General features: G+C 39.3%; 1 protein-coding gene across 1 annotated transcript in view; it reads right to left on the bottom strand.

Annotated features, from left to right (window-relative positions):
• LOC121656552 (dolichyl-diphosphooligosaccharide--protein glycosyltransferase subunit STT3B) overlaps positions 1-25,266 on the bottom strand; it is a 92,613-nt gene that overhangs the window by 41,199 nt on the left and 26,148 nt on the right. The window contains exons 2-3 of the mRNA XM_042011594.1: positions 12,005-12,113; positions 3,774-4,061 (exon numbers count right to left, since the gene is read on the bottom strand). Of these exons, the coding sequence (XP_041867528.1) occupies positions 3,774-4,061; positions 12,005-12,113 (397 nt within the window). The remainder of the gene's footprint in view (positions 1-3,773; positions 4,062-12,004; positions 12,114-25,266) is intronic.

The raw sequence follows: 25,266 nt of genomic DNA, 5'->3' as shown, positions 1-25,266 counted from the left end.
TGCAGGTGGTTACATTACACCAAAGCAAAGCAAAAAGACAAATTATTACAGGTAAATGGATTGTATAAACATACTTTATTTATATAACTCTGGAGCACTTGATGTGTCTTCTAGCAACCATCCAGCTGTAATATATCAGTAAAAATGTGGGATAAATGCATGAGTCAGGATTGAGCTCTATTATCATGATTTAATTCCTTGATAATACCAGAAGCTGCTAAAGGAAAAAACAATTAAAAAGTAAATTCAGCAGCAAACAGAGAGAAAGGCACAATAGATGAAAAAGAAAATGCCACAGAACAGAAATCGAATTTTTAATCTCTTGTAGCTGTTCAGCTGTTCATTTGTTTATTGTTTTAAGTCGAAGATAATTGCTAATGACACCATTAACCAGCTGAATCTAAACTAAAGGACAACCATTTGCTTGCATGTATGGGAGACAACCTTGCAGGCTCAGACAGCCAACTCAAAACACAGGCTTGTAATCAGTTCTGTCTTTTTCTTTGAATAAATTCAAAATGTCACATTTGGGCCACGTCCACATGGCACCAAAGCCGGTTCAGGTGTGAAAACATTGAGAAAACAGTGGCATCAACTAGAAAAAGGCTTCAACAGCTGTAGTACATACTACAAGGCTGTGGGGGGCGCTACGATGATTAGAGTAACACTCTAGAACTAGAACAAGACGTAGCACATGTGCAGATAATGACATATCTGCTTGTTCCCGCTGTTGATTGTACAGTATTGTAAAAGCAGTGCATTTTGGTGCTAAAGCTGTACACAAGCCACTACTGTCTGGAGCAGCACCACAACACAGCTGGTCATGCACGCCGTTATTGTTGTTGTGTTTGCCGCGTGTTTGTTATATTGACATCATATCCTCTAGTGGTGCGGTAGTGTTGTCCTCACAGTACGGCAGATGGTGGAGGTTTCAAACCTATCCACCTTGGTACCTGGTTTTAGACAGTACTTCTGGGGTTTCACTGCAATTCAGCGTTGAACTGACTTTAAAATATTCTGTCTATTCATCAGGACTACCACAGCTCAGCACATGAGGCAATATTGCTAACAGAACAAGTTTCACAGATTCAAAGGGATAACAAGATGTTGCATAAATTAGGGATGTCAGATTTTACTGGTTTATCACAATTATGAGTTGAATAATTTCAAAAACTATAAATGTGTAAAATCACAAATGCTCCTTAAGGCTTATTTATGCTCCTTTGCGTACATAAATAAGGACATGTTTCAAATGTTGTCATACTAACATGGTTGTTAAGTCAGTTCCTCCACTAGTGGGAAGGCTGAGTTCAGAGTTCACTTCTGTGAGCCAACGTCAGTTTCAGACACCGTTTGACAGCGGTAATGCTTCGCTATAAAGTTAGCTTCTTCTGTTTTTTCCCCCCTTTCTGCTCTTCTTCTTTTTCTCTGTGTCTTTCACTGGTTGCACGTTAGCTATTGCTCAGCACTCAGCATTGACTTCTAGCTGTTCTTTAGCAGAATAGCTGTCATTTGAAACATCAATAACACTGGAACAGTCAAATAAAAAAAATAAAATAAAACCAGATATCTGTAATTAAATGTAGGTGTAATTAAATACATGTTTATGCTATATGCAAAAGAGGGATACGGAGCATTTGGGCGTCTTCTGCGTCATTTATGCGTGTAATTTAGTCGTTTTCAGAGCCCTTACAGATGTGTTCCCTGACTGAGCAAACGTAGTAGTACCACCAGAAAATGCGGAGGGGAGTGTTCAGCGTTGTAGCTGATGTGCAACCTGCAAAAGGGATGATGATGATGATGATGAAGACAAAGGAGAAGAAGCCCTGATGTATTTAATGGCCGCACAGACCACTGCTGTCTACTGTGCTACCTTTATGCTTCGTTTTGAGAATGAACATTATCATGATCTCCTCCACCATTGCCATGCCTGCTTTTGTCTTAGACTGACGTTGGAAATCAAAGGTGAAGTCTTCCCTACTCTATCCTCTGGTGGACGTACTGGCTATTAACCATGCTAACATACGGGATGCATGAAAGTATGAGGACAGTGACGTTTGAAACGGACGTACCTTTTTACATATAATGTAGCTTGTGGGAGTTTTTGGTGAACACTGCTCAACGTCTTTTCATGTCCTGCTTTACAGGCGGGTAAGCCATAGACCACTGGGTCTTTTTTTTCCCCCGATAACAAAAAAAAAAAAAAAAAAAAAAAAAAGGAGTCATCAACAAGAATGACTTCATTTGTTTGTTCAGAGGGAATATCTCTTTCTCAGCTGTACTTTCCAACTGAGACACACTTCTTCTGCATCTGCCATGAAACAAAATAAAGTAACACAAGCAGCAAAACGTGGATGTACTGACTTTGTTTTCCTTGTGGAAGTTGCACTGATCTCCTGTTAATGGTTTAGGCAATCTATTATGAAAGGTGTTGATACTGAAGGATCTTTACGATTAATTAATCGTGGCGCTAATACTGTGTTCATGAAATCAGGTAACGTGGCATCTGAAATATAAATGTTTTCTAATGATATGCTTTTACAAAATCCGTTTTCCCCCTCCAGCAATTCCTTCTAATCTCAGCAGCAGAGACAAGATTTAACTAGCATTTCAACAAGGAAAATCACAGTGCAAGCATACGATGCTTCTGTCTCATATTTATCATTAAGTGAAGCGTGGTTTCACAGAAAGAGCAAATTACACTTAATTTAAGCTGTTATATGATATACCGACTTCTATCTCAGTTTGACCTTAAGTAGTGCAAGAAAAAATGAAATGGAAAGAAAGAAAAATAAAGAGCCAAGCATGTCACATTAAACACCTTTAGCTCAGTGTGGCAATTAGAAATCCTCAACACTTGTCAAGGTCAACTGCAATAACAAGAAAGAGAAAGATGCTGATAAAACTGTTTGCGAAGCAGAGTTTTTCAATTTCTCACACAGACAGATACACATGCATACAAGATGCATTCATACTGAGATCGCTGCAGGGCTGTAAGACAGCTGCTGATGCAACTGAAGGAACAGACAAACTGAAATAAACTGAAAAGTCCATTTCAGACATCTTTCTTCTTGGAATGCTGCAGTGTGGTGTTGTAATAAAGCTTCCTGCAAACATTTAGGTGTAAGTCAAGAAAAAAAAAGTCATCTGTGGAACAGCTTTGGTAAAGATCAACCTTAAAAGCACAAGGATAACATGATCATTTAAATCGCTGGAAGGATTAAAAAAAAAGAAGAAAAAAAAAAGTAAAACACAAAATAAACAAAAATTGCTGAATAAAAGTAGGTGCATTCAGTGAGGTTAACTGTTTTGCAGACTCAAGCACAAGCCAGAGTGGAGGTAAATTGGAAGGGAGCTTATTCCACCTTCAACTCGTTTCGATTTTGCTCTTAAAAAGGTCATCTCATTTTGAGGGTTTTAAAGTGCAGCTTGTCGTATCCTGTGCACCACATGGTCGACAAATACGCCCAGCATGCTTTTCAAGGCTGTGGATAAATAATTCAACATCTGAGGCGAGCAAAACTTGAAAGTAGGGCTGCTTCCCTGGCCACTCAAAGCCTGTCCCTTATAAAGCAACAAAGGCTCTGCTCGCTCATTGAGGAATTTAGGCTTAAACAGATTTTACAAGATTGCGACGAATCACAAAGACGTAGTTCAAATAATTTATTTTGAAGAAAAGGAGAAGTCCATCGGGAATATAACTACATCTTACGTTTCTACATGTGATAAAATTCTTCCTTGTTCAAACCTTATATCAAGTGTCCAGTACATACCCAGAGATAGTAGGTGAATTGGAGGGCGAAGATAGCAATGCCTTCGTTGTCAAAAGAGCCTGCCACAGAGCGGGAGATGTAGCCCGGGACGATGGCGATGAAGCAGGCTGCCAGCAGCCCTGCGCCCTGGTTCCACAGCTCACGTGTCAGCAGGAAGGTGGAGATGGCAGTCAGGCCGCTGAACACCGGCGCCAGAAAGACGCACACGTCACGGATGTGAACTGTGATGTGGAGCAGGTTGAGCACATAGTGGATAAGGCCAGCAGTCACCATTAGCCCTGGGTATACCTGAGGGGACAGAGGAAAAGAGAAGTTGTGACAAACCTCTAATGTTGAATGAGTCTATAACATAGAACAGTTGAGTATAAATTTAATATCTTCTATATGGTAAAGAATGACTAGTCATCTAGCCCAGTGGTTCCCAAATAATTTTCCTTGAGGACCCTTTTTATGCAATTTCCAAAAAGCAGTGGACCCCCCTGTACCCCACCCACCCCGTGCTGAATCCATGCTTAGCTATTTACTTCCACTAGCTGACTTACCACCACAAATAAAGCATTCATGTTCTTTGGTGAAGCCTAAGTTAAGGTAACTATCAACATATAACTTTTTCTTTTTTGTTGTTGTTGCTTGTTATTTCTTTCCCCAAATAGGGAACAAATCATCTACACTGTGGTGGTTTTCAGACATGTTTCATTCATGAAATGGTGCAGGAAAAAAAAAAAATCCAAGGTGATAAGGACAGACATGAACTACCTCACTATCGTAGCTCCATCAGCTCACTGACCTCACTAAACCACACAGAACATGTACAAAACAAAAAGTATCGGATGCACAAGCTGTGGCCTATTAAGTAGTTTTTTGTTTCTGACTAAGCACATACATGTTTTAAAATATTGTTGTAAAGCCGATTTTAATGACCCACATATATTAACTTTGGGACCTGGTTTCATTAGTTAGTGTTTTCAGCCTCCTAAAACATGGCTCCATGTAAACAATCATAATTATAATACATTTTATTTAAAAATTTTATAGCATTCATACATTAAATACATCGTGGAAAGTGAAAACTCAAAACATAAAAAAAACAGCAATAAAGGAGAACAGTGAAACAAAAGGTCTAAATGATAATAAACCTAAGCACTCGTCTCTGTGTGAACATGGAGTTCATTTGTTAAAATTACACAAGCTCTGCAGAAACAAAACCTAGTGGACTCTGTGCTCTTTAGGGGCCACCCAAATTGCCTCTAAAGCCCTAGGTAAAGAGCTGGATAACCAATATTCCTTTATCCATAAAAGAAACAGGATGCCGTACTGCTGCAGAATGAAGGGGTTATGGCCAGGGGAAGGATTTAAATTAGGCCTATATTTTTAAAATAATGCAAAGGCTTTTAATTGGATTCCAATTTGGCCAAGTCAGATATCACTTTTTCTACTTTTTAGTCTCCTGTGAGCTTTTTGCAGTGAGCATTGAATCAGTAGACTGGAATATTCCTTTTCTGGGGACTGGGAATTATACCCACAGGATATCTTTGCAACATCTATACATGTCATCTCCCGCCACACTTTTTGCACTCTGGCAGCCACAAATCATCGTACCCTCATTTCAGTGCTTCGGCGTCAGAGGTATGCAGTCGCTGTGGCAAGAGCAGCAGCAGCAGCAGGTCTGACTGGCGGCACAGTGGCTCATTGTAAGTGATTACCATTTTTCAGATGATTTTTAGCAGGTGCTCCATCTTTCTGTATTAATCATGTCTTTCAACTTCTATACACATTTTTTTCCATGCAAAGCCATGAGACAGAGCCCACGGGTTAAAAGAAAATTGGAAATGTTCACAGCACACTTTCTTACAATGTTCATAAAAAATTGGACAAATTTTCCTTCTAATGTCCAAATTTTCTCTGATAGCACGCACTCTCATATGGAGGAATCTAAGGTATAAATCAGACCTGTTCCCCTATTTCCTTCACATATTCACTGGGTCTTATGCAAAAAATTTCTGTGCATTTGTAAGAGTTGATAATTCTCTTAATAATAAGACTTTGTGGCAAAACATCTAATACATTACTTTTCCGACACACACATCTTCTAACAAGGCTAAAACTGTGTGATGTGTGTGTTGAAGGAAACTCAGTCACAAATTAAACTTTTATGTAGCAACTTATGAATTTTAAGGCTTACAAAAAGGTAAACAGACAACATGCCGTACAGCGAGGTGCTAAGAACACCTTCTGAGGTCATCAATTTAATGACTAAAACTTTTAACATTGCAAACAAAAGGAGTTTTGACAAGCACTGTTACTGATCAATACAATTGTTCATGGACATCTAAGCATTTCCTTCCAACCAACATTGCATTTTGAGCAAGGACACATAAGGTCAAGAGAAATGCCTCTGCTCACCTAGTTGTAAATGGAAATAAAATTCAGCTTCAACTATATTCTGTGTGGAGTACTATTAGAAGTTGGAAGAGCAATTAAAGAAACTATTGTTTTGTTGCTTTTGTTTTATCTCTTTTTAAATAAACTTTTTTCTCATCTCTGAGCTTGATTTGAGTAAAAGCTAGCTAAGAGCTTCCGTACATCCAGTACGAATGGTGTTTTAAAAACACTGAATAAAAAGTAAGGGGTTTATTCACAGAATGTTTAATTTCCAACACTTTCCACTTAATCGACCAGAGACCTGAACAGGTGAGGCCTCGCGCCCCCGTCTTGTCTCTACACAAAGAACAAACCCAATTAGGACCTGACACAATATGCTCAAGTCAAAAAGCAAGGTTATATCTAACAAGTGAGTAATTTCTCTCTCTGTGCGTTACTGTAGCTGCAGTCCATACACTCCTAATAACCTCAGGTCTTCATGTTCCTAATTAGCCAGTGCCTGTGAGACCTATGCTTCTCCAGTCAATCTACTTCAGTGAAAACAACCATGTCTGCCTCTTGGCTCTGAGGATTGGATTCTGTCTAATGGAGCGGTATCCAACCATTTACAACACTAATCTTGTGATTATAAGCCATTTTCAACTATAATAATGCCTACGTACCCAAAATGTTAGATATGATGAGCACTTATTAAAAGGAATATTTCTTTCAAAGGAAGTTTGTCTAGAAGTATTTTTTTGTGCCAAATTCATGAATTTTAATTCAATGGACATACATACATACATACATACATATACACACACACACACATACATACACACACACACACATAATAGGTTTTTAAATAATTAAATAATTTAAATAATTTTTATACATTTCTCTCAATGATAAATTAAGATATTATATAAACTGTCAATTTTTTTTTAAACACCAAAGAAACAATTACATTATTTTGTATTGTATTTTAATTTACTTCTACCTGTACATTTCCACATCTGTGTAAGTAATCCTAACCACCTGAACTGACTCACTTACAGACTGAATCTAAGATCTATTAAGAAAGAAATACATAAATGATATAACAATTTGTCCCTATGCCTTGGAAATATTTATTTTTAAATAAAAACAAAGCAACTTCATGTGGACAAATTATGAATTACATTTACTTTCATTGTAAAATGTAGTTATTTTCTCCTAGATTATTTTTACGTTTACTGAATTCCACCCGCAGGCCAGATTGGACCAACTGGCAGGCAGATTTGGCCCCAGGGCCATTATGTTTGCCATGCTTGCTTTTAACTCAAAATGAGTAAATATGAATCCACTACATGTCTTTCTTATCATGAAAGAACCAAAGACTGAAGCACTCTTAAAGTGCACTTTGGATGTCTTGATGGAGACTTGAGTGGGTGACAGCCCAGTGTTGTTATGGACTGTCACATTAAAGAGCCGCAGATTCTTGCCTTATCTGCGGCTCAGAAAGAAAGAGAAACTGACAGTCGTCCTCTGGGGAGAGGAGGGCGGGTGGAGAAGAAAGGGAATAAAAAGGGAGAGGGCAACTGGACTGGTTCTAAAGTAGAGGCACTCAACTGTCAAATTAGCTGATATTGAATCATCTTTTTTCCAAATAGTGCGACCCATCTGACGGCTTATAGACTTAATAAGTACTGTCAAGATCATCTGATTTAGAAAGTTTTAGTTTTTTTCTTTCTTTTTGAAAGACAGTGTAAGGTAATGGATATGGGAGGGAAACTGACTGGAACCAAAGTGGAGAGCAGATGTGATGAAACAAACAAACAAGGAAAAATGCTGGAGGAAGAGACGGTTTTAAAATATTTGGGTTTTGAAAATGTAACTCATTAACTGTAAAAAGAGAAAAAAAAAAAAAAAAAGCGGTCATCATCGCCTACATTTGTGGGCAGATGGTCACAATCTGAAATGAACCCAGTACTTTTCCCCACTCCTGCATGTTTTAACAGCTCAAAAACCTTTTATTATTCAGAAAGCATGCATGTAGAATAAAGCAAGGTGGGAGGCGAATACCCCGTCTCTGAAGCAAACCCATGTTCAGAAAACAATCCATCTCAGTCACGCACACAAGACATTTTTTATTCCTCTTACAGTCAGTGGAGTGTCTGCTGCCTTCATGGAGCTTCTGAGCAGGACAGAATACTGTAGATCATATTTAGTCTCCATTATTTAAGTAAAAAAGTAAAACACTGGCTTCTGCTTCTCAAATTTGTGGGATAGTTGTAGGTAATTCTTTGGTCAGAGACAGACTGATTAGTTTTATGATAACTGGACTCGGCTGCAGATGATATAAAGTAGGTAAACAAAAAAGGAATGCAAATATATCTGCAATGCAGGCTTCCTCATCAGACGAGAAATAAACACACCAGACAGCTTGCAGAATAGACTCAAGCAAATGGAGACAATTAAAATTCAATTAGATTATTGTGGTTCAGAAAACAATTTGAAAGTTATTTATAACAGAGAAAAGCTCTAGCCCTACTTTACCGTGACTCTTAGAACTCTTTTATGCATCAACCCTGAGATGCTGCACAGTTTTGCATAGATTTGCATCTTATAGGGGGAAATTTGCATTTAGTACAGCCAACGGAGTGACCCTCCCACCTGCTATCAAACCTTCTACCGTCCACAAGAAAAATCGCCACTAGCCATCTGGCTCTGCACTTCTTCCTATACAATTCAAAGTGAAGCTAACCTTTTTAGATTTGAAGATTTTTAATCCTCTTTGTTAACATCAAAAAATATCTGGGAACTGTCAGTTTTAATTTTGTTTTTTTTTTTTACCAAAAACAACAAAAACAGACAAAACATCTGGACAATGTCCAGCTGTGGACTACTACACATGAACATGAAGTGGGGGAACACTTAGACAAAGACAGCTCATCTTTATGTTCCCCAAAACGTTGGAATATGTCACACAGTTCAACACTGTAGAACTGAGAAATAAGGTACATCTAGCTTTGTCTTCATGTACATTACCTCCCCCCAAGATGAACTATATCCCTCTGTCTCCTTGATCCTTTTCCCCACACAGTTACTCAACTTAGCAAAGCAACACAAATGTGGATGGATTCCAGTAAGATCATCATCCTCCCTAAGTATCGCAAAAAAGTAGTATGTAAGATTGTAGTTGTAGAGATGTGTAATATAAAAAAATACTTTGGAGTCACCAAATCTCAGTGTTCACGCTGTTCTGTAATGAGAAAAATAATAATTCGAGAAGGATGTTAAAGACTTTTTTTTTTTTTTTTTAACATACAAGCATTCAAGATATTTTCTGTCATGCAACCAAATAATGTGTCTGACAAGCTCGAACCTCAGCTTTGATACAGTAGGAGCTCTTGTATGTTCCCTGCTGGCACACTGGTTTTGCTTGAGGGTAGTCTGCTGAGGACAGTTAAATATTAAATGTAATGTTCAAGTGGAAAATGAAATGACGAAAAGGCTGAACTAAACTGGAGCAGAGATCAGGACAGCACACTGTAATCTGCCTCAAATTGAATCAGCTGTATTATTCTATGCTTGTGTTTTTATTTTACTCGTGCATCACAGAAATGCCAATACAAGTGTGCAGAGTGAAGATCGGAGCTGGCTGTGCTTATTTGTATGCAGAAAACAATGCACTGTGGAGCCCAGGAGTCTTGCAAATGTCATGAAAATTAACTTAAGACTAAACGCCTTCCAGTTCCGATTACCAGTCTAATCATGAGTTTCAGATTCTGCCCTCTGAGAGCGAGGCTTTAACCAAGCATCCATGCACTGTAACAGAACCAGCACATCCATTATTGGATGGGCTCCGAAGACGCAATTACCAGTAAATGGTTATAATTGCTCATGATGGATGAATGTTGATCAATTGATTTTGGATTTCAGTTCTTTGGGATTCTTGTGAAGCAGCATGACTACATCTCCTTGCTTAACCATCTGCTTTGTTCACAATATTACAGCTTAGTGATGCATCACATCAACATGCCTCACTCGCACAACTGTGTAGAGAGAAAAGTCCTCAGTCTGCCTGAAGAAGTGAGTTTATAATACACAGAGATGGAGAAATGAGCGAGTAGTCAGATTACAAGCATCAAGATTCAGGTTGGGGCTCAGCATCTTGGCTAGACTCAGTGTTGGGAAACATTTCATCATTTGTCTGCTGTAGCTTACCTTTATTATGTGTTCCTGCTATATCTTTAAGTAAAATTAAAGCGCAGATTGCAACCCTGCTGTCCATGAGGTGTAGTTGAGAGAAAAAAAATAGAGTGAAGGAAGGTTAATAAACTGTGTAGAATAAACATGTTTCATAGCAGGCTGAAGTTTCACCACAGTGATGGTTGCTGGTAAACAGAGGAAGGGACTCAGTTAACAGTTCACTGCTACTGGATTGTTCCTTAAATCTACGGTGCCTGTAAGAGGCTTACTGAACTCTGGTATACGTCGACTGCCTTGCTAGCCTTGAGAGAGCCACTGAAATTACTTCTCCATGGTGCAGAATGGCAGCCTTGCACAGCTTGGATGCATTCATGCAACAGTTTCTTTATACGAAAAAGTCTGCATTCTCCTGCTTGTTTTCATTTGTTTTCCACATCCAGATCTGATAAGAGCAGAACCATCCAGTTAACTTCCTGAGTTTACAGGCCAGCTCCTCTGTCAGACCGTGTCCCTTCTAACCAAAAAGCTGCAACCAGTGTGGTGTTCCGGCTGCTTGGTATCAGCCAGATTTCAAAGTGGTAATTGATTTTTATGTTGAGCCAAAGTCAAAGCACAAAGGTAGCTTGGCTTTCTTTTCTACTGAGCACCTCATGGGGTATTCCAAGGAATTCCCAGGCCACGTGGAATATGTAATCCCTCTAGCACATCCTTGAACTGCCTGCACTGCTCTGTGTTAGTAAGACCTTTTTTTTTTTTTTTTTTTTTTTTGGCATAAACTACCTCAGCTGCCTCAGAGATGGGTATTATATAACAGCTCATAATAATACTAATACAGTATAATACTAAACTCTTCTTATGGGTTTTTTAAATTTTACTGATGCCATTGACTTAGGACTGAGGTTCTGTACTACAGGGTTCCTCTCAACCGCTCCTTCACATGCTTCACAGCTGAAACTAGCCATCTACCACTGACTAAAACAATAGCTGATGACCATGATCCTTAGCACTTCACACACTGATGCAAAGAGAGCTTTACCACACTGTGGTCACTGCTGATTGACCAAACTGATGTAAGTATTCAGCAGCTCTATAACCCTGACATGGCTGGAAACTAACTGCTGCACCTACCTACGTCAATCAAATGAAAAAAATTGGGGTGACGAAGCAGGTTGTGATGCAACCAGCAGACCTGATCTGATGTGGACCGATATCTACTGTCTAATGAAATGAAAAAGTTTGCTGCTGTTACATGTTTTGCATTAACCTTTTTTTATTATTATTTTTTTAATCTGTTGTAAAGATGTAGAGTAATTAATGGCTAAAGCAAATATATTAAACTGTATCCTCATCAGCATCATAAACTGAAATAAACTTTCTAATAGAGGCGGGGTTTTATGAAACCCAGATGGATGGACGGCACCTCTGATACCCTTTTTCCAAAGAGGGTGTAACCCCCTGCTGTTTGATGACGACCATCATCAGTCAGCATTACTCACAACTATTCTGCACATTTGTGCACTTTAATTCTTCCAGCCTGTGATACTGATGCCAAAAACACATTTATCATTTTAGCCTGCACCTCTATAGTGTTCCTCTGAAGGTAATAAACAGTCACATAAATGAACAAACACGTAACATAAGCAGCCTGACAATTTTATTTCAAAGGAGAGACTTACTGTCCCACCGACAATCCTCCCCAAGGGGTACCAGGCCCTTTCATCAAACCAGTTAAGGAACTCATAGAAGCCGTTGGTGGTTAGATGGTGTGTTGATCTGTAGTTGAACCTGAGGCATTGCAATAAAAGAAAGAAAGAAATGGTTTAGTATATGGCAAAATAATGACCGCACACACTAAGAACATCTATTCACATTTCTAATATTTACACACACACACACACACAGAAAAATAATTAAACTGTAGAAAAGAAGGCATTGCTATATTTATAGACTTTCTGTGGGAGCTAAGAATGGACAAACAGCTGAGATGGTGCCTTGTAAAGAATAGGGAAGATCAAGCCCCCTATTCATGATGTGAGCCTTTGCAGCCATGATCCTAACAACTCTTAGGTCAGCTCTTGGTTTAAAAGAAAACAGTGAGATGACATGGTTTCACAAATATTGCAGCATTCTTTAAAACAAAGCCTGATTATTGTATAATTTCAGTTGCAACCACTGGCACTTGCAGAAGTTACAAAGACATAAAACCGGTCTGGTTCAAACTAAAATTCCACATTTAAAAAAAACAAAACAAAAACAAGAATAACTAAGGAATATCACAGCAAAGAGGCTTTAATTCATTCTGTATCTGTGGAAAACTGAGGGGGCTGGAATGCTGTCAAACTGCAGAACGAAGGAGCTGACACTGTTGAGACGACTGTTGCCAAAGAGAACAGAGCAAGCGTTCAGTAAATTCTCAGAGGCAGATTCTTCGCCACACAGCTAATTAATGTAGGACGTGTTATGGTGCGATCAGAAGCTCACATGCTTCATGTAGGATAATCCATGTACAGAGACCTTGAGGCAAAGCAGAGGAGTCTGCTAAAGGATGATTACCTGGGAGATGTTTAACACAGTGGACAAAACCTCATGTGCGTGGCTAATAAGCTCCTGGACATGAGAAATTCTTTGAATCTCAACATCAAATGCAGCAATATCACAAGTCAAGAGGTGAAATTACAAGAACACAAAGATGCCTAAACACTAAACACTTCAAAGCCTCATGACTTATAGACCAAATAAGCAAACATGGATGTTGCTGCAGGAACAGTCTCAATGAATTTGTTGTGAATTTGTATTTATATTCATCTTAAATACACCTGCATGCCAAAGTCTGGTGAGTGGTATTGCTAGTAATCACAACGTATTGAGGCCTCTGCTGCATTTAGTATCTGCACTTTGCAAAAATCAAGTGCAATAGAACAAGCTGGCACATTTTACCTACATGTGCAATATTCTCTTTATCTGGGGGTGGGGAGGTGGAGGTGGGGTGAAAAAAATATCTAACCAGTCTTGTGCTAGTTGGATTTATCTTGAAAAGCTATTAAAAAGCTGATGGGTGCTTTTCCTTGGGGCTCCTCTGTCCATCACAACCAAAGACCTGAGGGTCTGAATCTGGACCCAGAACAGAGCACAACAAGCAAGTAGGCTAACTGGAGCATGAATCGCACACAAAAGCAAATAAATGAATAAATAAAAATACAAAGCAGCTCTGCTTGCATCTCAGAGTTTTGGTAAAAAAAAAAAAGTGCCTTCATTTTTTTATTTATTTATTTATTTTCAAACCAATAATTCAACTCTTGCATGTCCCATCATCCGATCCGCAGAGCTCGTTCACAAAGTGACAGAAAACAAAAACAACAACAAAAAAAAACTACTGGCTTTCATTCTCAGGTTAAATCACTCAAGATAAGTTTCCTTACATACTGAGGCATGCAAAAACTACTATGTGACAAAGTGCAGAGCAGAGTCAGCCAGGTGTGAGCCCGTCCACAGAGAGGCTCAGTATGTAGATGGAAGCGGTCAGGCACTCCAGTCTTATTGCTCTGCAGCTGTCAAATCATCGAGGCAGAAACAAAGACAATTCGAAGAAAGCATTCTAAAAGACAAATCTGCACATTGCCGAACCAAATCCACAAAACCCATTTTCCAATGATCTCATGGGCAGCTGAACAGAGTGCCTCATCTCTGCCCTTGTCACTATGATGGGGCAGAAAGTGTAGCTCTAACAGCCATATTAGCAGTTTAATGCATAGCTGCCTATGTGGCCTCAAGCAACAAAGCCTCCGTAAGTGCCAGCAATTCAGCTTTAAGATGGGTAACACACACCTAATACTACAAAAAATGGACTGATATATATGAGGATTTTGGAAAGATATTACCCTATATCAACGCTTCACTTGATATCAGAGCAAAAATGAAGAACCACCTCTACCTACATCACTTGTCCCCTGCAGGTGCAATTTATCTTAACCAAGGTCTGCTTTGCTGATTGAGAACCATCATCATCATCAGCATGACTAAATGGGTTTCATTGCTGTTTACGAGTTAGTTATGCCTCATACAATACAAACTATGTAATCAGATGTATTATCGCCTTCCCTCCATGTTAGGACCCAAGTTAACTTTTGCTCCAAAGGTGTCATCAACTTCTGTACTAATCATCCACTTGGCTGCAGACCGAGCACATAACCTGTAATTGAACTGTAAATTTAGGGGCCAAGAAGGCATGCAAGCATAAAAACATATTAACCTCATACAACACCTGTCAGACAGACAGGTGTGAGCATTGTCAAGGTATCATACTATCTTTTGTCTAAAAAGAATGTGTAAAGTGCTGATCTTATCTGCAACAGACAGCAGAGTGATCTCAATGTGGAGAATCAAGGAGGAGTTCTGACAAATGGGCCACAGAAAAGCTAATAATCATCTACAAAAGCTCAAGCACTGTTACTATTAACCATCATTTTTACAATGTCAGGTTTTCCATCAGAAGGTCACTCAGTGTATGGTGGCTTCCCATCATACCCTGACTCAGACTGGCCGATTTCTTGAGGCGTTAATGTTTAATATACCCAACTGTTGGGCTTTACTTTTGCAAAGACGGTGGATACTTTAATAAACTTTTCATTCATTTTTATCATCATTGGTTTTTCAACCAGCAAACCTGAGTAAAAGCTGATCAACAGCAGCATTCGCTGAGCAGCCATCATGCATGACATGCTACGGAGCAACACTGATGTTCTCTTGTTAAGAAAGAAGGCCAATATGAAATGAAGCACTGCATATCGTTTCCCTCAAACTAGTATCAAGTTTGAGGTTTCTAAGTTTTCTTCTTCTCCAGAGAGCTCTGATCTCCATCTATCAGAAAGCAAGACTAACTACTCAAAAAGTACTTCACACACCATATTCAATAGCATAATTAGTAGTGTGGACATGAGTTCTTAGTAGATAAAAAAAAGAATTGTTGATGTCTAGTGACACTTTACAGAGGTACATACTTGTAAATTAAAAAAAAAAAGAAAAAAAAAAAGAACCTTTAAACCAAGGAATTATTTCGTGAAGCACTAAACCTCACAACTTCAAGTGTTTTTAGAAGCGCAGTTAAAAGGATCACATTCTTTTTCATTCACAAGACTGAAGTTTTGTTATCCGCTCAATAGGATTTAGTTTGTTTGACCAGAGAAAGACGTTACACTGTTTAGTCACAAAACCAATACCTCAATATGGGTTGACAGGGTCACACTGACTGACTGACTGACTGACTGACTGGTCAGCTGCCAAGGCTTTAACAGTGGTCACAGTTCAGCATGCCTGCCATCAGACAGGAAGACTTGTCCTCGTATAAACCATTGCCAAGCACAGAAGACAAACAGAATTTATTTATGGTTTTAAGGTGTAAGATTAAGGAAGGACAAGGGGACACGGTTGCATATTTTGCCGTTATATCACGATGCTTTCAGGATGAGGGGAAAACAATGCATTTGCCAGCGAGTGCCCTGAATGATAAAGAGAAGAAGGAAATACATTTGAGAGAGTGTGTGTGTTCGTATAATGACCCTGTGGGATAATTGGATTCTCTGGATGTGCGATATCATTATTGTGCACAGGACACAAGACATGGCCAATCTGAGATTAAATATTCTCTGTGATTAAGTAGTTCACAGAGGCAACGCCTCATCCATCGTGTGGCTGTTTACACACACATTGAAGCACCGAAAACACTAATAATGTTATATGATAAAACACCAAATAGACAGCTAGTTATTCAAGCCAGATATTCCCAAAACTCCCAAACAGGCAAAATAATAAATATCCCAGTTTCAGTGGGTGAGCAATTGCTGACATTGCAGAGAGGATTTTTCCAAAAAGGAATCCCCCCAGTGCGGAGCTCATCCTTTGAGATCTGGAGCCATTTAATCCTAATGCGACTTGAAAAGAGGCTTTACCTTAAAATTGAGCTCCTCCCTGAAGACTTTTGATTAAAACGCTCTTCCAGCCCAAAGCCATACCATAAACATCTCTGAATGACTCTCTGGAATAATCCATGTCCAGCAGCAAGTTTGTTATAGTCCAGTCTTCATGTAATCAGTTTGCCAAACAGGAGAATAATTTCAGCCGTTACACAGAAAGCAAAATATTGGAACCACGTGAGAAACCTGAGGTTCCTTCTGTGGTAGGAAGCAACATATCTACAAGCACAAAGGTGATGACTCTAAACTGAAACAAAATTATCTTAAACACTTCAATACTGGCATGCATAGTAAAGTTATTAAAGTACTTGTTGCTAAGCTTCATGCCTAAATAAGATAACCCATTAGAAACAAACGGCTCTAAAAGAGCATTTTATTTTTGCACCAATTAGTCTGCATACTGACAGACAAGATTAAGATTCCTGCAAACATCATTTTCGTTTACAAGGGGGGGAAAAGGGGCAACTGGGAACTGAATTATTCAGTTCTAAAACAGCAGTCTAAAAGATTCTTTCTTTGTCTCGGCTTTTTTGTGTGCACGTCGATGCTGTGTCTCTTCCAGTTACACCAAATGTTTTAAAACACTTGAGGTTTGAGATCTATTCCGCTTTTGGGATGTGCTGATTTCACTGTAAAGCCTGTGTCAGTTAGCTGAGCTGTTGTAGAAATCTGACACCAAGGCTTACAGAGGGCTGGCTGTCTGGTATTGACATCCTAATTCTTTTTTCCATGCTTTTACTCACACCTGTGCACAAGCAGCTCGGCAATGCCCAACACAATAATTTCACAAAGACAGATTTTTAATGACTTGTGGGTCTAACAGAACTATTAATCTTAAATTAAGCTACAATCGTAGCCAAGCTAGACAAAAAGCTGACACAAGCTATAAGCAGACAATGAGAGGTAGTCCATTTCTAGTCACTGAGATGGGTAAACAGGAAGCATGGAGTTGCTAAATTATTTAAAAAAAAAATCAAGTTATTGAAAAAGGTTGTAAATTAAATAAAAATAAAAAATTGGATCTCTTCAATGAAAACCTAAGCACCAGCACAAAACTAATGCATCTTTATTGCATGTTTATTACCAATGTTTTCTAGTGAATTTAGACTTCACAAGGAAATGGTTGGCACATCACTGTCGCCACAACTGTCAGATAAGCAGAATCCTTTTTCAGAGAATCTACAATAAATTCAATGAACAAGCTGTGACATTTCTGTATGACAGATTCCCTTGAACTCTTTTTTTTTTTTTATTAACAACTTACTGTGTGAACTTTCAAATAACTGCGTGGCAGCCAGGTTGAAGGCTGCATGTAAATGTGGTCATTTCAGCGTCTCCTGCAGCCTCTGCATTTAAAATGCTCCCAGCAGATGATGCATATTTTAAGTTTCCACTGAGTAAGCTCACAGGTTTACCTGGAAATGTTGGTGCTGGCGAGTATGAACTACATTTTCTATTAAATTAGGAAAGAAAAAAGAAAAATCAATAGCTTGATTTAATTTTCACCACAGGGTCTAGAGTCCAGATAGTACATGCAGGCTCAAAACAGGCAGATCTAAGCCAGCGATGAGTCGCCCTCACCCAACCCTGAATTTTAACAGCACTGTTTTTTAAAAGTGGTTAATGGCTGGGGTCAGGATCCATGTGTTGAGTTCTGAAGCACATAATGTAATTAGGAGTTTTTAATAAATGAGCAATTATCTTTTGACGTCTTTTTTCTTTTCGTGGTAAAGCTCTGATTTATGTAAGCTTGTGTTTACATTCTAACATCTTATGAAATTCACTCAGAAACCGTTGGTTATAATGTAGCTTGATGACTTAACCATCAACTTTCAGGACCAAATCTACAAGCTGTTGATGTTTACTTTCCTGCTCTGGTTAAACTGGTGTAAACACGGGCTGGTTCACTGGAAAGCACTAAGGTTCTTAGACCTGAGAACAGGGCAGGTGCCAGAACCATAAATTTGTCTGTGTGAAAAAACTAGCACAGTCCTAACTCTTCTTCTGCCTTTTTTTTTTTTTTTTTTTAAACTTTTCCTGTCCAGCATTGTAGCAAACAGAATAATGGTCTGGTTGCTGTTTTGTGTCGAACAAATTTGCTTTGCCAAGGGGAGGTTTATGGGTATAAGGTTCCTCTTGATAAACTGATTCAATTATTTATTTATTTACTTTGAATTATAGAATCTATGTTATCTTGCTGGACCAGACCGGAGGGGACAGAAAAAGAGGGAAGACAGCAAAAAGAAGCAAAAGGGAAAGCAGAAAGAAGACAGAGGAGACAAAAACTCAACAGATGGAAGGCACGACCCTTCGATCCAAACTATCGCCAGACAACAAACTGCTACACTTGTACAGAAACACACCAGAGAATTTCCTACAGATTTTACAAAAGAAAAAAGAGCTGACAGTAATCAAGAGTTCCTAAATCATAACCAAATCAAAAAACATATCACAAGTTAGGGCTGGGCGATTAACCGAATTTTAATCACAATTACGATCTGGGTTTTCAACGATCATAAAAACGAAATGGTCCGATTATTAGCTCCTTCTCAGTTTCCTCTTGTGCCGTTTTCAGTTGCAAATCCAGCGCCACTTGCAGACTCCTCCCACAGCCCCAGCCGCTTTGGTTTTATTCAGCTCGAGTTGCAAAACACCTCACAAGATATGGGCTGGACACACAGGAGGTGACGTCACTTCTTCTCCATTCATTTTCTATGGAACTTGCGTGATGAGGCGAAAATCGCTTCCCTCCTCCAGGCACGCGACAGATGGCATTCGTGCATGTGAGACGTTGCGCTTATTCACGTAGACGTGCACACGGGGGCTTGCTTGTAACGCGACACCAGTGAATAGAAAAATGTTCAATTTTTTTTCAACTAAATAATCCACCAGCTCTCAGAGATAGAGAGACAAATGTTATAACCTAACAAAACTTTTTTTCTCGCCAAAGACCAGTGCTCAGTTAACAGTGAACAACCCGGGAACACTGCCATGGACCAAGTGGTCAAGCCACACCATAGAGCCGAATATGACGCGGATTTCAAAGTGGAAACAAAATGTCTCCAGACTCATTTTTTCCAGGTCACACCAGGCAGAACAAGCAGAACGTTGTGGGACCTGGTTAGAAATAAACATGTCTGTATTACCACAGACCACGCTTCAAATGTCACACTGCCCCACCTCCTTCTCTCTTTCTCCTTCTCTAATCGTGTTCTAAGATCTCAATTTCAATCAAAACAAACGATTATCATTTTTCCCATAATAGAGCAGCCCCATCACAACTGTACCACAACAACCACCGAGGTACCAGATACTCACAAAAACAACAACAAAAAAAGTATCTCTTATTGTATGAACCCACTGGACAACTCAGAGACCTGGGCCATCAGCAGCAATCCCGGAGCACAAACCCAAACTCCGGACCCACCCAGAACGTGGCAGAGGACAGCCCCAACCAGAGACCCCCCATGGTCACGGGGCACAGCCAGGCACCAGCCATCCAGGGTGGCCAGAGCGAAGGGCCCAAAGAGCCCAGAGGCAACTTCTTCTGTTCAGAAGAACTTTTGTTTGAAAACAAAATAGTTTTGTCTGTGTGTGGATGTGGCCTACAAATGTAGATGATGGTTCAAGTGAACCAAATATAGGAAGCAGACTAAATCTTAGGTGGCAGAAAGTGGAAATAAGTGCAAATAAACAATGAGCAACACAGAGTTTCTGCATTCTTTGTGTTTCTGTTTTTACTTACAGACTAAAGTTCACTTTCAGAGTGCTACCTAACACTCACACAAGTCCAAAGGAACCGTACTATCCATGGAAGCGGACTGGGTAGGGCTGGGCGATTAATCGAATTTTAATCACAATTACGATCTGGGTTTTCAACGATCATAAAAATGAAATGATCCGATTATTTTTGTCCTTCGCAGTTTCCTCTTGTGCTGTTTTCAGTTGCAAATTGAGCAACACTGGCATTGCAGCGCTCTGCTGCAGACTCCTCCCACAACCCCGAATGCTGTAGTTTTTTTCAGCGCAACTTGCAAACACCTCACCAGTTAAGGGCTAGAAACATGGAAGGCGACATCTCTCCTTCTCCATCATTTTCTATGGAACTTGCGCGATGAGGCGAAAATCGCTGCCCTCCTCCAGCGAAGTGACAGGCGACATTCATGCATGTGAAATGTTGCGCTCGTTCGCGCAGACGTGCAAACGGGGACTTGCAACGCGACACAAGAAAAATGTTCAATTTTTGTGAGTCACAACTAAATAATCCACCAGCTTCCAGAGACACAGAGACAAACGTTATAAACAAACATAACTTTTTTCTCAATTAACACAGTGAACAACCTGGGATTTAAGAAACTCATCAACACTTTGGACAAACGGCATCACTGCTATCTCGTCACCATTTTAGTCGAGTGTCTCACCCTGCCCTGTATGATGTGTGGTGAGGCTGTTGTGAAAGACGTGGCTACAGTCCAATGTTTCGCCACCGCTACGGACCTGCGGTCAAGCTGCACCGTAGAGCCGCATGTAAATGTCGTGCTATATTTTATTGACATGGATTTCAACATGAAAACAAAATGTCTCCAGACTCTTTTTTTTCCAGATCACACAGGGCAGAGCATAGCTGCTGGTCTGAGACAAACTATATCTATGGGAACCTGGTGGAAAGAAACTAGTTTGTATTACCACAGACAATGCTTCAAATGTCACACACTCAGAATAATCGTGATTATCATTTTTCCCCATAATCGAGCAGCCCTAGGACTGGGGTTTGTTTAAAGCAGACCAAATGGCACCAGTGTGTTAGCACCATAAGTGCAATGTGAAAACAGGCTGCCTGAACCAAGTCCCCCAATCATACAGTCTAGTGGACTATTTGATGCAAAATACTACCTTAATGATTATAAATTTGGGGTCATGAGCAATTTCGACAAGAATTTGTTTTACTGAATGAAAAAGTTCTGACCAAAGTCTCAACAGCAGGATTGGACTGCAAAAAACTTCTAATTAAAAAAGGAACAGAAAGCACTTCAGGTAGAGTGACAAGCCAAGCTCCACAGCATCGTTCTACAGTGGCTGTTCAGAGGCTGCTGTTAAGTTTTTGTATACGTTTGTCTAGAGTTTAACAATAAGATTTAATCTGCAGGCACTTGCTGAGGTCAGAGGCTCATGGAGGTCACTTAAATGAATTTCGAGGGGTGAGTTTGTTTCAGCAGCATCATTTCACACTCCACAGCTTCCTGCATTTTGATCTGAACAGCTACAAATTAAAACAGGATCTAAACAAAGCAATGTCTGAGAGCAACCCAGCTGCCTGCTGTGATGTCATTATGAGGAAGAACGTGCCTGGTCAGCTGAGTCCAACGAGGCCATCACAAGCAGTCCGCATCTTATTTAGGAATTATACCTAAAGATGTGAACAACCCTGTTTTACTGCCTGGCTTGCACACACACTTGAGGTAACACACCAACTCTTTACTGTGCTACAACTATTATAATTAAACAAATTCAATAGTCAGGAAAAAAAACACGAATAACAGTAGAAAGAAGTCAACAAGATCTAATTGTGACTTGAAGTAGTTCTGACTTGTTGGGTTAATATTTCTAAGTGTAGCGTTAGACTGGCATTAAATCCCAGGCAGACATGGATATTTTTATCCTCTTATTTTTCATTCTTCACGTATAAATTAATGGATGAAGCTGAATATGCCACTGCTAACTGAAAATGTCTGAAAATGGGACATTTTATAATAAAATCATTTTAAAAAGTTTTCTTTTTAGCTGCTATTTTAAAAAAATCTGAACCAAAATCAGAAAACTTCAATAATCCCTGGAGGGAAATTGAATTGTTGTAGTAAAGACAAGTAATAATAAAAATAATAAAAGAACTGAGAGTTGAAGGAGCTGAACTGAACTGCTTCTGCTTGCCGAATGGCCAGGAACTAATCTCTACGGGAACCGTTCTGAGCACATAATGAGTGCACAAACTTTAAATCCATCTTCAAACGGCTTTTTAATGACAAAGAGAACGACGACGAGGGTTTATTCCCCAGTAGGCTTGGTCCAGATTATCAGCACCTGCAAAACTGTGGGCTGATGAATAAGGAATTCATCAATGACAAAACCATTAAGTTACCAAGCTTTCTGTATTCAATAACACTATGCAGAGGTGGCCGTGTAGCATCCAGTTAACCAACTAGGGCCAGGTGAGTATTGATTAGATATTACAGAGTAAAGATGAGAAATCTACACCCTAACAGGCATTGTTTTAAACAAAACAGCAATTACTGTGCAGAGAGCATTATCAGCTAAGATAGGGGGTGTGCATAAAACACAATGAGACCTACTTAAAAGATTGATTGATGGCACCCATGTGAGCCTCCATGAAGTTTCGATTATTCATATTATGCAAGCCTGACAATATGAATCTTAATCCGTCGGACTGAGCAAAACTAGTTTAGCTTCTCCTCAGCTGAGCTGTATTACAATGATTTTCCCACAGCTTAGCTTCCCAACTCTTTAAAGCATCTCTGAGTGGACACGGGACAGGAAATGTGGCAAAGCTTTGAGGATGTAAGTATGAATATTCCCACATGAATAGTCCAGGACTAAATTATTCACATCAACTCAGGGAACAAATTTGGCTAATTGTGTATTCTCAGTAAGAGGAAAGATTCATCAGATGGATGCCAGGAATGACATCCGTTCACATCAACTTATCACCAAAATTCAAAGTACCAACAAACTCAGCTTTGACATTTTAAAGATTCACATACGGTAATACTTTAACTTCACTCCAAAAACAACATGACAGCTGTTTACCCACTGATAACTGAAAAAACTGATGCATCTCATCAGCAACACCCCATTAATTTTGAAATGTAAGCTTAGTTTTCCAGGGTAAAAAAAAAAAAAAATTTAAAAATAAAAACTTTCCAAACCACTTGTTTTGAGACATGTGGAATCTATGACACATGACCCTTGCAAAGGAAAGCTCTGACAAATCCTCTCTCATTTGTTTGTTGCATTGACAACTGATGAGTGGACTTCAGTTGCAGCAGATGTTTCTGTGACAGCCGCTGCACACTGCATGAACACCAGATGGGAAATTACAGATACAGTTCTTAATGCTGCAGATTAAGAGCACAGATATGTAAAGCACTAACAGCAGGGGATCCGCCCACATTCAGTCCCCACAATTGTACAAACGCTGAAAAGGTAGGCGACAATTACGTTTTAAAACGTGGCAGAGCTAAATGGATGGCATGCAAACTTAAAATAAAAAAAAAAATGGAGCCAATCAGTTTTCAGCAACAAGAATTTAGACCTCCTATGTGAACGTAAAAAAAAAAATGCAAGAAAAGAGCTAAATGCTGTGTTAATGTGTTGGAGGCCTTGATCCTTAAAATGACATTACAACTGCACAGAATCACTGTAGCATCTCAGTGTTTCTGTAATCACTACTGAAATCACTACAGATCGTCTCGGTGAGGAGCCCCCTAAAATGGCAAATTTGGCATCTATCTTCCATCCTACCTGTAAGCAACTCTGAGCTCTCCCCAGCCAGTAAAAACCAGTACAATGTTGACTCTAGTCTTGTGTATTGCTCCATCTCTCTTGCTCTCTTTTCCTTTCTTCCTTCAATAATGTCCTCTTGTATTTCTATGATAAATCCAACCACGGTGCACATTTAAAATAGCCAGTGTGTTGTTATTGACTTGATGGTGTGTGGAATGATGTGTAAAGTGAAACTCACTTGTAACTTGTAAAGTGCCATTTCTAAGCCTCGGGACACTGATGGGCAACATTGGCTCAAGAATACACATCAAATATGTGTTTCTGACTCGCTTTAATGGCACAGTGATATTTATTAAGGTCATAAAGTAACATGGCGCTACTTTACGGCCAGTTTTAAGGTCACATATAAGCAGACATACAGATCCAAAGTAAATCGATCATCAACTGCCAAGTGTGATTGTTCCAAAAGATGTGATGTCTTTGTTGTGAACAGAATGTGAGGAAGGAGCTACAGCCAATGAGAGCACAAGAAACAGGGTCAGGAGAAACAATAGGGTAAAACCCCAAACTAGGAAATAACACACACAAAGCATGACTAAGAAACTACAATCTGCTTGACTGTAGTTTTAAACCTTGGCTAGAAAACATGCACCTCTTCGATATCATGAAAGATTGAGAGGGAAGCTACTTATAGAACTTGTCAGTTTTCTTCTACAACCAGGTAAGCAAAACACACAGAATCGCCAGGAGCTACGTGCATTGCAGTTAACATCAATGACGTAAGAGGCGCCCATCTGCATCATGATCAGTGAGATGAAGCCGGCGTTAAGTCTGAAGTGTGCAGCCTCCTGCAGACATGCAAGCTCTTCAAAACTCCCAAACACAAGAGAAAAACATTGTGTAGTAGGAACATCGTGAACTGAAATATGCTGCAGCTCTTCTGCTACATGACACCGTAGGAAAACACATACAACTCTTAATCTAAACTGATCTACAGAAAAGATTCAAGATTCTTTGACTTGGTTTGAAGTTGCACTGCTGCAAGAATCGATTGTCAGATGGACACAGTTTGCCCCAATAACACAAACAGAGCTCAAATTAACTGTAAACATGGAAGTAATTTTTTTTTACTGTATTGATTTTTTTACTGCATGTGCACTACCTTTTATTTAAGTATGATTTATTTTCAAATAACCTTGTTCAAGACGTCCTGTATTTAATATTGATGTATAAATGCCAAATAGAAAATACTGAAATGTCAATTTTCTCTTATATTATGCAGACCAAAACTACTCCAGATGTTTAATTACTGAAACGTTCTTGAAATAGCTTAGTGGCAGTGTGCAAATAAAATATTGTTAGAACCTATAGAGAACTACGGCTCCATCAGTGTTGCAAAGATTTACCTCATGCAGCCATGATCAAAACTTAAGCTTATACTTGGAGTTATC

Source organism: Melanotaenia boesemani, chromosome 17 (genome assembly GCF_017639745.1).
Source record: "Melanotaenia boesemani isolate fMelBoe1 chromosome 17, fMelBoe1.pri, whole genome shotgun sequence".
In the NCBI taxonomy this organism is placed as follows: domain Eukaryota; kingdom Metazoa; phylum Chordata; class Actinopteri; order Atheriniformes; family Melanotaeniidae; genus Melanotaenia; species Melanotaenia boesemani.
Note: the sequence above shows the minus strand (reverse complement) of the source record. Positions and strands in the feature narration are given on the sequence as shown.